The sequence below is a fragment of the Bombus impatiens genome, unplaced genomic scaffold (assembly GCF_000188095.3).
Source record: "Bombus impatiens unplaced genomic scaffold, BIMP_2.2 scf_0633, whole genome shotgun sequence".
NCBI lineage: Eukaryota > Metazoa > Arthropoda > Insecta > Hymenoptera > Apidae > Bombus > Bombus impatiens.
In genome coordinates, this window is record NT_177052.1 from 132,456 (window position 1) to 145,490 (window position 13,035).

Sequence of the window (13,035 nt, forward strand, 5' to 3'; positions counted from 1 at the left end):
ACGTCATTTCTATGTGTGTGTGGAACCTGCATGACGAGAAACGGAAACATTGCCCAGTCGCTCGTTTCCGTCTTCCCAGTGCCTGTCAGCCATTACCGCTCTGCTCGCCGGGTCTTGCAGGGTAAGTTCGCCCGAATATTCTTAGTTTTTTTCATTCGAATACTTTTGTCATTCGGCATGAGATTATTACGAAATAAATATATTCGTTTATATTTTCGTTTTATTAGTCTTCTTGTATAATTATTTTCTATCGCAGGTATAACTGGTACAACTGACATAGTTCCCGAAAAATCGAAGATCGTTCTTACGGGACTGGTAGTGTGTCAGCAGATTCTTCCGAACTTTTGCCGAAATGTATAACAACAGTTATTCCAATCGTACCAGGTACGTTACGTTAAATTCTGCCTTTTAAACGTGCAATATGACAATACCATACGTTGTGAAATGTTGAAACTGGAGAAATTTTTTTTTTGCGACTTGGTGTTCACCATTTTGTTCGTGGATATTCTCGACCGCAGCTTTTGCCGAATCGCTTAATTATGAGTCGAATTAACAATCTCGTATCTTATGAAAATTCATTATTCCGAAACATGGTAGAACGGAATTTGCGTACGTAAAAGATGTATTGTATTATTTTTTAATAAAATTAAATGCGACATAAAAAATAAAATGGCGCTGTCATTATCTAATGGAAAGATACTGACAATGGTAAAATTAAAAAATAAAAATTTATATTTGAAATAATATGTATTACCTGATATCCTTGTATCAAGCCACCATCTTATTGATTTTTATATCAGATTGCTATCTTGTTACATATGCTTTATACAATGAAGCACATTAATATTGGCACACTTTTTAAAACAAAATAACATTTTAAGAATTGGACCAAACGACTTGAATTTTTTGGAGAAATAAGGATTAGTTTACTAAATAACGTGCCAAAAAGAATTTTGAAATAGTTGCAATCAGTAGAAATCGCGAAGAAACAAATAAAGTTTGCTTTCTGTAAATTTTTTATGTGATTCTGTAATGAAAATTTAAACAGTACGTTTTGTAGATTCTTCTCAGTTATATACATGTTGAAAATTTCATTGAAATGAGTAATGTTGCTATGAGCGTAAACGGTTAAAGATCGCGATTTTTCGCGACTTTCGTTCTATAGCTGTAATAAATCTATATTCTTACACCTTTTGATGTCTATGGCTTGTTTCTGTATCAATCGATTTCGATGAAATTTTTAGCATGTGTATAGCTGAAATAGATCTATAAAACGTATATTTTAAATTTTCATTATAAACTCAGATAAAAGGATTGTAAAAAGCGGCCTTTACTATTTTTTTCGCGGTTTCGATCAGTTGGAACTCGTTCAAAATTTTTGTACATTTCATCTAATAAATTAATCCCTCTAGCTTCCCGAAAATCTGAAATTATATAAAATCTCAGAAAGTTATTATGTTTTAAAGGGTTTTAATTGAGTTTAAGCTGATGCTTACACTATCATATATAAGCCTTTAAACACCTCTAAATTATTAAAAGTATGTGAAGTATGTTTCAAATGAAGCTCTTCAATCTAATTTTTACTTATGATATTATCTCAGCTAGCCATATATAGTTAGTAGATATTGATAAGAACAACAGTTAAAGTGTTTAGTATAAATAAAAAAAGTTACTTCTATGGAAATACTTCAGTTAAGTGACTTAAGTGTATCTGTTCAATGTTGAGATGTTAAAATAATTGGAATATGTGTTTCCAACCATGTTCTGAAAATTTTTATAGACTTTATATATAGTAACTTATTTGTTAGAGATAAATATGAAACTTGATTAATGAAAGTATATTCCTTTGTCTTAGTATTCTTTTTAATTCACTTTACTTTATCTTTTTTGTTAAGTTTAGTTTTCTTTTGTAATTTAGCACAACATCTGATCTCAGCTGTAGCAAGATGTAACAATTAACAGCAGAAAAATATTCTTTCATAATAATCTTGAAAATGTAATGAAAATATCAGTATTTTGGTTGGACTGCACCAAATGTCCAAATATTTCTGCACAGTAGTGTATGTTCATTGTATATTTCATGTTAAATATCATCTATTATTCCATATCAATGGTTTATAAACTCATTATGTAGCGAATATACAACATATGTTAAAAGACTGTTAATATCACTTGAAAATGATTCAAAAAAAATAAGTTACAGACCCAGGGGAAGTAGAGACTCTAGCAATCGTAATGGAGGAGGAACATATTGGAACAGCCAGCAGCAACAGAAAGAGAAGTCACTTAAGAAGCAAGTCCAAAGAAGAACTCCTGGAGATTCATTGAAGAAGCCTATATGGGATCTGGCTAAATTACCAGTGATCACAAAGAATTTATATATTCCACATATCAATGTTTTAAAAAGATCAACCGATGAAGTTACCAAATATCACATTGGTAAAGAAATCACTGTAAAAGGAAACAATACTCCTTCTCCAATTCAAGCGTTCGAAGAAAGTAACTTCCCAGATTACGTGATGGAAGAAATTAGAAAGCAGGGCTTTGCTGAACCAACAGCAATTCAGGCACAGGGCTGGCCAATAGCACTTAGTGGACGCGACTTGGTTGGAATTGCTCAGACAGGATCTGGAAAAACTCTAGCTGTATGTATTTTAATATAATTTATTTATATATACAAATTTTTAAAATATTTCAGTCTCAAAAGATAGTAATTATAATAATGTATTTGACATTTCATTGTTTATTGAGTACATAATAATTAGTATAGTATTTATATTTATGAGATTTATGAGCTGACTGTAATATTCAGTTATATAACACAAGTTAAAATAACTACAAAACTAATAGTTTTTCAATATAAGTAGATTAATAATTTTTTTATGAAAAATCTTGAGTATATTAAAAAATATTTGAATGTAACAGTGAAAAGAAATTGTTGTTTAACATAATATTTGTCCTTCCAAATCAAACAATTTATTCCTTTCACATTTTTGAGTATTGTAATGTTTCTGGTATTTTTTGATACATTAAAAGTAACGAATATATCATCTTGTAACAGAGTTAGTGAGATATCCTGTATATATATCAATTAAAATTTTTAATTTGGTACTATAAATCATTTAGGAAATAATACATAAGTATTAAAAAGGAAAGCATAGAACTTTATTTTGTTTAGGATTAAAATACACACCTTCTACAAGGTATTAAGGCAAAATGTTTTTAGTTAGATAAATGTTAAGAGAATTTTGTTGTGGATATTTTTCAGTATATTTTACCAGCAACTGTACACATTAATAATCAACCACGTTTGAACCGGGGAGAGGGGCCGATCGTTTTAATACTTGCCCCAACAAGAGAGTTAGCTCAGCAAATTCAATCCGTTGCTAGGGACTTTGGTTCCTCCTCGTGCATTCGTAACACTTGCATTTTCGGTGGTTCCCCGAAAGGACCTCAAGCTCGCGATTTAGAGCGCGGCGTTGAGATATGTATCGCAACTCCCGGTAGACTGATCGATTTTCTCGAAAAGGGAACCACGAACTTGCGCAGATGCACATATCTTGTATTGGATGAGGCAGATAGAATGTTGGATATGGGATTCGAGCCGCAAATTCGAAAGATCATTGAACAGATTAGACCTGATAGACAGGTATTGATGTGGTCCGCGACATGGCCCAAAGAAGTGCAAGCTTTGGCTGAAGATTTCCTCTCAGATTACATTCAAATTAACATAGGTTCTCTGACATTGGCTGCCAATCACAATATTCGTCAGATCATAGAGATTTGTCAAGAGCACGAGAAAGAAACTAAACTTTCAGGTCTATTGAGAGAAATTGGCAAAGATAGAGGAAGCAAAATGATTATTTTTGTTGAAACGAAAAAGAAAGTGGACGACATCACCAAAGCTATTAAACGAGAAGGTTGGCCAGCTATCTCTATTCATGGTGACAAATCACAACCTGAAAGAGATTACGTGTTATCCGAGTTCAGAAACGGAAAAACAATGATCCTTGTTGCTACCGATGTTGCTGCTCGTGGCTTGGATGTCGAAGACGTAAAGTATGTAATTAATTTTGATTATCCAAACAGTTCTGAGGATTATATTCACAGAATAGGGAGAACCGGACGTTGCCAAAGTGCAGGTACAGCATATGCTTACTTTACGCCTAATAACGCTAGACAAGCGAAGGAACTGATTTCTGTTCTGGAAGAAGCTGGTCAGACGATAAACCCTCAACTGGCAGATTTAGCAAACTCAATAAAACCTGCATATGGCAAGGGCCGCCAACGTTGGAGTCACTCTCGCTCTAATAAGGATAGTAGTTCAACTGGAAGTCCGCGAAATAATAGCAGCCCTATTTCAAACAATTGGCAAGCTCAACATGTTCAAAGTACTCAACATAATAATGGTAACAGTCAAGAGAGGACTGTTGTACGCCAACAAAATGCATACCAGACCAACCGCCAGAATACTTTCCAATCTAATTATCAGCAACACCAACAACAGTCACAGCAGCAACAACACCAACAGCATCAGCAGCAACAGCATCAACGACAATCGAATACTTATACCAACAGCTGTCAAACTAGCAATAGTTACCAAGCTGGCTATCAGAATGCAAATATACCTAGATACCATGGAAGAACAGGTGGTTTCCAAAATAATCGTTACCATAATCGCCAGAACGCATACAGCACTAATCAAACAGCTGGAGGACAAAGCGTGTATTCTATGCCACCTCCGTTCATGATGCCATCTGCTGGTGGACACACAGATTCAGGAATGCAGAGCCTTGTAAACAATAAGTTTTTCCAGACAAATCGTCCACCACCGAATACTGGGGCATGCGCATACCAATCGATGGGATACAGCCAGTTCCAAGCTGTGCCGCCGTATACTTATCCTTATCCGCCTACACCGGTACAGCAGTGACGCATTTCAAGGTATAAATCGGTAAGAGTACAGGCTAAGTAAAAAGTCGGATTTTCCTGTTTATAACGGGCCCACTAAATATTACTATTTGTGTAGATGGTTGGGTCTCTTTTGAATATATAAGTACCATAATCTTTCTTCTTTTCTTTGTCATTTATTATTTTTTTTCTGGAATAGTGCCGGTTAAAACTTATAACGAGAAATAAATTACTTGGGCTTATTTCAAAGAAAGAGAGAACATAGAGATAGTATAGTCGAATAATTTATTGTTCTTTATTGGTGAATATAAAAATTGAAGTAATACTGCGAAACGTTCCAAAGAATAAGGAAAAAGAAAAATTGAAAAAATTAATTATTACGAATCAGTAATCCACGAGGCACATTCCAGTCGAATTTTTTGAAGTAGTAGTAGTTATTTAGCAATGATACATTGATATAATTAATACTGGATGTAGAATATGACCAGCAAATATAGGCTTGTAGCTATGGTCATATCCTTAAGAAAAGTAATTAATCTTCTTGCGATAAAACTATGTAAACGTCATTTAATGCTTTCCCGAAATGCACGAAACGTATAGAAGGGGCGTGGGTTAACGTTTTCATATTTGATAATTTATTTATATTTTGCATATATATATATATACGTATGTACAGGCAACGCTCTTCAAAATGTAAGGCCTTTTGCATAAAAATTAAGCCGTACACCCGTTTTTACAAAGCACACGACAAATATAAAGAAACATCGTGTCCTCTGTTCTGTAATGAGACCGGGTGTTTTGTGTCTCTTTGATAATAGAGGGTGAAATGGTTAAATCTCATCAGAATTAAAGAACTTTGATGAACGATAAATCCCAGCATAATTATATAGCGTACAAAAGTGAGTACTTCGAGATCTATCCTGGACACCGGTGTCTTTGGAACAAATTCAAAGTTTGAAACCGGTAACGGGTAAGAGAAAGGAAAACTTGGGCTTTAGGGGACAACTTAAATTAAGCATGTAGTCACAATGGCTGTGTACCTCGGCGCAAAGTTTGATACCTTATTTTTATAATATATATCGAAAGTAATTTGTTGTTAAACCAACGAATGATTATACGAAGATAAAAAAAAGTAAGAGAAACATTGTTGTTTGATGTTTATGCAATTGGCCACTGAGTGGTCTTGTCCTTGCGCGACCGTGTACAATGTATAGGTGCACGCGCCAGGCTGGCCGCGAATCGAATAAAATTTAGTTGTACCTGTTTTTTAGTTCGTGCTCACTGAAATTATTGCTATTTTTTAGGGAATGATTCAAACTATCCGAGAGACATTTTTCTATCGTAACGTTCAAGCTATAAAAAGTAATGCGCTGCCGTGAACGTATGTATATTGAACACAGAAACGCGTGACGAAAGAGTTTTTAACTTATATATATGGTAACGATCCATGTGTTGTATATGTATATCGCTATGGCCATTACGAAGCGACCCTCGAGAAAATTTCATGTGATATATGAAGGATGCTAGAAAAATGAAAATATAAATTCATGCCGTGATAGAAGGCACGAAATCGTTTATCGACAGCGCATAGTGAATTTTTTGCGGGCCTCCAGATTACTCTGTACACGTCACTACTCGAACAAACGAATAGCAAAGAAACTAAAAAAAGAGCCAACAGAGAAGAATGCAAGACTCGAAATATACACTCGAGCAAGGACTCGTTTGCGAACGACATTATTGTGATAATTATACGTAACGCTTTCGTGAAACGGTCTCACAGTTCGTTACTTAATTACGCACAGTAGAAAATGTTGTGAAGCAGTACGTGTGCACAATACCATTTTCCGGTTGATTCACAAAAAACCGCGCGTCACACGCATACTTCAAGCGGATTTTGCTCGATAAAAGAGATTGAGAAAAAAAACTCTGTCGATTCGTTTCTAGGTTTCCACGTGGTAGTCTTTATATTCTTCTTTTGCTGAGCCGATAAATCGGATACATTTAAAATGTTGTTTGTGGTGGGGTCGCGAGCAGAAGTTAGGCATTCGCGGTATATTGTTTGTATTTGCCCTTTTGAACATTGTGAATGCTTACGCTCCTACTGTGTTGATCTGACTGCAACACATTGCGTTGTCAGAATGAATAGTGATATAAATAATAGGAAGCGTATGCTACGAGTATTAGACAATTCTGAATACTCATACATTGCGTACGCCCTCTATTAAATCATCTATCGCTTTGAATTTTTCTTTAAATCTATCTTTTCGTCACAATTGGTCAGAAAGATACTAACATTTCTTTTTTTCAGAGATTATAGTTTCGTCGTAAAGTTAGAATATATAGTCTACTCCAAATAGCAGACATTATCTTAGTGCAACTGTACATCTTGGAATTCCATTATATTGCAAGCGATGTATCTTTCATGCATTTATCAATTACTGAGGCTTTTAGATACACTTTGTGATCTGTGAGAATTTAATAGATGAATTGAAGTTGTGTTTTATTTATTAATATTTCTTTTTCTTTTTCAATCTAGGTTTTTAAACTTTCACTATCTCCTGAGTCAATCGAAGAAGGTAGTTGGGTTGTTGGAGAGCAGAAAGGCTGCTATAAGTTCAAGACACTTGTTCAACCAGATGAGAATTACACTCTGTTCGAGACTGAACAGTCGCTTCCGTAACTCTGGTTTAAAACTTATCAGAATCTTACATTCTCTGAGGACAGCAATATTATAACATGGCTGTTCTCTATTCCAATAGTGTAGACTTCTAAATGTTTCAGAAAGCCTCAGAATTGTAACCCTTTCAGCTGTGCTGCATTTGTTTCCATAAATTAAGATGAGATGAAAGCGAGAATGAAAATCGATGACTGAATGAAATTCGAATATGCATATCTTTTCTACAACCTTTCTTAGAAATTTTTATGTTATACTTGGCTCGAAGTACAAACGAAGTGGACACAGGACAAACACCGAACATTGGGCAGCAAAGGGTTCATATATTTTACATTTCAATTGACAGTAACGTAAGAAACTTTGTGTTTTTATGTTTCTTCCGAACAAAGCAAACGTTTTAGCGAAATGCAGCTTGCATTTTGAAAATTGATAGTGGGTGTACGCGTAGCTCTGTGATATGTAAAATGTAGCATATTTATAGATCTACCTATCGCGCATCACAATTAAAATAAGGAACGTATCTTATCAGTTTTATACATGGTATACAAATCATGTGATCCTAAATGACGTGTACTGCGAGAGCTCGCTGTCTACTTTAAGGGAAGAGAAACGAAAGTTGTTAGGAAAAAACGAAAGATCAGTATTCCTTTTATTCTTTTATTTTTTGCGTTTGCCGTGTGAATTCGTGTATTGTCATGGTAAAGAACAGATAGAAAGGGATTGGAAGATTGGGTCTATTATTTCTGAGCGTTCTATTCATAAATATCTTAAGTCTTACTTTTTCGTTTCATTATGTAGTCCGACAATTTCATCTCCTACGCGATTATATAAAAGCGTAAACATGATGTTCTTCGTGTTTCTTTTTTTTCTCAATTATCGTGAAACTGTTTCTTTTTATTTTGTATGTCTGTTTGTTAAGATATAGTCTTCTAATACTTACGTGTTTGTTGCTAGCAAAGAAGTCCGTGAAACTTCAGTACTGCTCAGCTATGAATATTTTTGTTAATTTTTCTTTTGTACTTGTTTTTTTATTATTTACTTTAATGAACAATTAGAAATCTTATACTCACTTGTATTCGTACTAAGTCCAGTGTCACGGGGACTGTTCAAAAATGGTGCGTATTCTTCGCATGGTAGGACATGCGGTATAATTTTACTTCTAGGGAGCAAAATCGAATCTTCGAACTATTACTTTCTTCCTACTAGTCGATGACAATTATTCATTCTTTCTTTTTTGTATTATAATTTCGTTTCGACGCGTTGTTAGGGAACGTCCATTGAATCGTACTTTTAACGTAACTTCTAACGAGATCCAGTCATCTTTAGTTAATACCGAGAGATTCCCCAAAAAGATCTTGCTCCTTTTATTGTTATAAACATGGAAGAGCATAAAAGGAACTTTCATAAAGTGTTCCATAAACTCTTGCAATATTGATGAACTCGAACGTCTCGGTCTAGGATATATTTCTAATAAACCGTATATATTTTTTTAATCAATCACCAACGATGATGATAAACGCCGAACGAAGGTGTGGGTGGGTGAGGGGTGGTTTTTCAAAAATATCTGTGACGCGCCTTCCGTCTGTTAATCAAAGACGAAAGGGTTCGATATATTCTCGTGAAATCTTCACGTTTGCATTAAGCACTCCGATCCAGATTATGCTAGTTGATCGAACATGCAATTTTTTTCTGTTCGCGTACTAATATATTGTTTTTTTCCCCTCAACAAAAAGGAAAACAAAAAAAAAGGATCAACGAAACAATAATTGGCACAATGTTCTCCACGCAAATACAAGCCGACGAATGAACGATTAATGTCGTCGAGTTTTCTGTGCCGTACGATCGTTGATGATACTAAACATAGCCTCGGGAACATGAGTACCTTTTTAATGATTAATGCTGAACGCTGTGATATCGCGTACATAAACATTTTTATTATTATAAACATAAATGTGCATATTATAATGTTAAACAAAAAAAAAATGAAGAAGAGTACTATTCTCCTTTATATGTGAAGACTGAATCTCGCCAACTTATACACAGGTTTAGCAGCCGCAGATACGTTCGTATACTATGTAGACTACAGATAGACTATTTGTACATTATTAATTATAACAATATGTTTTACGTTGGTAGTGCCGTATGGGGACGGTACTATTATGTTATAGTTCGATAACGGGTGCGTGTTCGTATTGTGCATTTTCTTTTCATATCGAGAATTAATTAATCTTCGGTGTTTCATGATGAGAAATTCACCAAATATTTCGCGTTTACTTTTCGTAGGTGTTGGAATAGTTGCACAAATCTGGATTCCTATTATTCTTTCTTCTGTATTTTGTGATTTTCGTCTCTCGATTCGAATCGAAGAAAGGATTCGATCAAGAAAAGGAAAAAACAAGAAGAAAAATCGTTTATTTGGTTTCTAACGATTGCTTGCCACGTTTCGCTTCTTTTCGATTTATCAATTAGATCGTTCGTGAAATAAAAAGGGACATTACAACAACAACAATACAATCCGTTTCATGATAGTTCCTATATTGCATTCTTCTTTGTAACGTGAATGAATTGCAGCTTAAATTTTGCTAAGATGAGTCAAACAATTATTTTCCCACATTTTATCTGCGTATCGTTCTGTTTGGTTAGAGAAACAAAGCTAAACTTGCGAATGTTTTATTGGTGTAGTCACATGTGTGCATTGCCAAGTCTGTAATTACTTCTGCGACTATGTCACGGTCGTTGCCGTAACATTACCATTATCTTTCATCAATTTCTCGAGAAATGTACTACTTAAAAATTGATGATCGTGTCACGATTCCATGTCATGGGTTAATCTTATGCGCGAAAAATATTTTTCTTCCGCTATGTAAGTTCCAAAATAATTCTATTTCGAAATGGAGAAGCGAATACGATATTAAGATTAATTTTAGGAAAACCAAATTTATATCATTAGTCTCATTATTTATCTGTAATATTAATGTGTTTCTGTTTTGTTGATGTTGTGAAATATGCGTGAAAAATGATTAATTGTTTCTTATTAAAAGTGATACCGTTCACTATATAAACGGTAATATCGTTTGTTTGTTTTCTGTTTTTTTTTCTTTAACTTTAATAGTAATAAATTTAGTTTCTTTTCTAATGTCGAACGTAGACTTGTTAGTGTATGCATGAGTGTCGAACACTGCACACTGCACGACAACAAAATTTACTGTGCAAGCTTTTACGAAACTGTGTGATGTAAATACAGTTTACGATTCAGATATTTATCATTTTTAAAAAATGCGTCTTTTAATGGTGGTACATATTTAAGCCTGGGCTATTTAAAACAACGGGAAAAAACACAGTACCTTCAATCGATCTTAATGTGTGCTGAGATCTTCGAATCAACAAATCTTATACATCTCGTCTAAACTACGATGATTCCATTAGAGAAACGTGTACTGAGATTTGTATCGATCAATAAGTGAGTGCACAGAATAACGTTAAAAATTTCTGTGATGGTGTACACTGTACGAATTGATTTCTTAATTTATGTATCATGTTCTAATGTTTTGTGAAGATTACAAAATATTTGTTAGATCTGCGTACACCTGTTTCCATAATTATTATGCTAGTGTTTTGTATATGTGTATTCAGCTTTTGTAATTACTTGCTGAACAACCAAGTAATTATAAAAGAAATTGTCTCTCTTTTTCATGTACATTTAACCCTTTTACTGAAAATCATTGAAATTACTAACATATTAAAGATTACCTGTTTCATTGAAGAAATAATAGTTATTTATTGTGTTTTAATAACTTGTGACAATTTACTAACTAAAGATTTAGAATATTCAACAAATTAATTTATATATTAATAATACAGTAATGTATACATACATATATCTTACGTAACAAACATTAAAAATTCATTAGTATTTCATAGTAAAAGACTTCATAAATTAAATATATCAGGCAAAGGGTTAAATTTTTCAAATGATTTCGATTCCAATGTAAATGTAATTCATTGTTTTCTTTGTGTGAAAATGTTCGCATTTTTCATGATTGTTCTCAGAGTAGTGAAACAAATACGAATCCGTCGTACTTCGTCTTTCTGAAAGCGCGTAATATTTCGTATTCAATATATTGCCAAACTTATTCTTGGAGTCGAAAATTGTTCAAATACGAGGATTCGAATATAGGTATAATTTGTGTGATATCACCAATGGTACTAAGCACTTATTTCTTCCAGCGAATCGTAAAAAACGAAAAATGATCCTCTCATAGGGACGTGAAGCGCATCGAGACGATATTAAGAAAAAAAAAAAACATTAAAGATGTTATAGGAATTAACGTGATCGTTGCGAGGAAACGCAGTTACAGCACGGTAGACTTCCTGTTGTTGTAATAGTTCATTTGTTGATGCGTTTGTTCTGAACGCCCATTAGGAAAAGAAAATGGTATTAAGAAAAGGAAAGAAAGAGCGAGTAGTTTGAAAAAATAAAATAAAAAACGCTAAGAAAAATATAATATGCTAAATTACGGAGAGAAAAACCGAGAAACTTGATAATCTAGTAACGCGTAATTTTAGTCGTTTCTACGAGATCAGAAAAAGTTAAGAGAATTTCAGACCGTCAATGATGTCAGGAATGGCGAACATTTAAAGAAAAAAAAAGGAACAAATAGGTATTCTGTTATTACGGCTTCATTGATTCATCACGCCTTACAATATGAAAGAGCTCGGCCAACTTTCATCAAGTGTGTATACAAGATTGCGAACACTCTTAGATCCGAAACAAAAACAAGAAAATAAAAACCGCTCCTTGGTCGTCCTCGAATTAATTAAGATAAGAGGAAGTGTTTGCTCTAGAATTGTTCGAACTGCAGCACAGAAGACGGCATACAACCGTGATTGCATTCTTGTTGAATATAAGGATATACGAAGGAGGCATGCAAGGATATATGTATATTTGCGTCAATTTTATGCGTAAAAAAGATACATTTATCAGTTCTTTATATAAATATAAATATATATAATATACTATATGTTTGTATATACAAAAATATACAGACATAGATTCTAAAAAGGAAAGAAGATATTCTATCAAAGCAATGCTGTCCATCAAAATTGAAGACACTACATAATACTTCTTTGTCTTTCGTGAAGGTTGTTACTAATGGACAAAGAAGCTAAATGTTTGTAATAGAGGATAATTATTCTTGTTAATACGTACTTGTTGTATATCCGCTTAGTGTAATAATATTAAAAATCTATACCATATGGTGTAACAGGAGACGAATAGGAGGAACGTGTTTTTTAAGTTATTGTATCTTTATTTTGGACAGCATTGTTTTCAAGGATAAACGAATGCCATAGAATATTCTGGACGAATGAAAAAAAGTGATCGCTTATCACGTTATTAACAGATTCACTGCTGCCTTATATTTCATAATTTTACTTTTGTACTGACTGTG

General features: G+C 33.7%; 1 protein-coding gene across 1 annotated transcript; it reads left to right on the forward strand.

Annotated features, from left to right (window-relative positions):
• Position 1: 1 nt before the first annotated feature.
• On the forward strand, positions 2 to 12,243 carry LOC100748179 (DEAD-box ATP-dependent RNA helicase 20). The gene is made up of 4 exons (XM_012389059.3): positions 2 to 121; positions 257 to 384; positions 2,198 to 2,645; positions 3,269 to 12,243. The coding sequence occupies exons 2-4, from the start codon at positions 353 to 355 to the stop codon at positions 4,931 to 4,933; spliced, it is 2,145 nt and encodes a 714-aa protein (XP_012244482.1). The 5' UTR covers positions 2 to 121; positions 257 to 352; the 3' UTR covers positions 4,934 to 12,243.
• Positions 12,244 to 13,035: the final 792 nt, after the last annotated feature.

Coding starts and splice junctions, on each gene's coding strand:
- LOC100748179 (XM_012389059.3), top strand. CDS start 353: ATGTATAACAACAGTTATTCCAATCGTACCAG. Junction 385..2,197: donor AGTTATTCCAATCGTACCAG/GTACGTTACGTT, acceptor AAAAAAAATAAG/TTACAGACCCAGGGGAAGTA. Junction 2,646..3,268: donor GATCTGGAAAAACTCTAGCT/GTATGTATTTTA, acceptor GATATTTTTCAG/TATATTTTACCAGCAACTGT.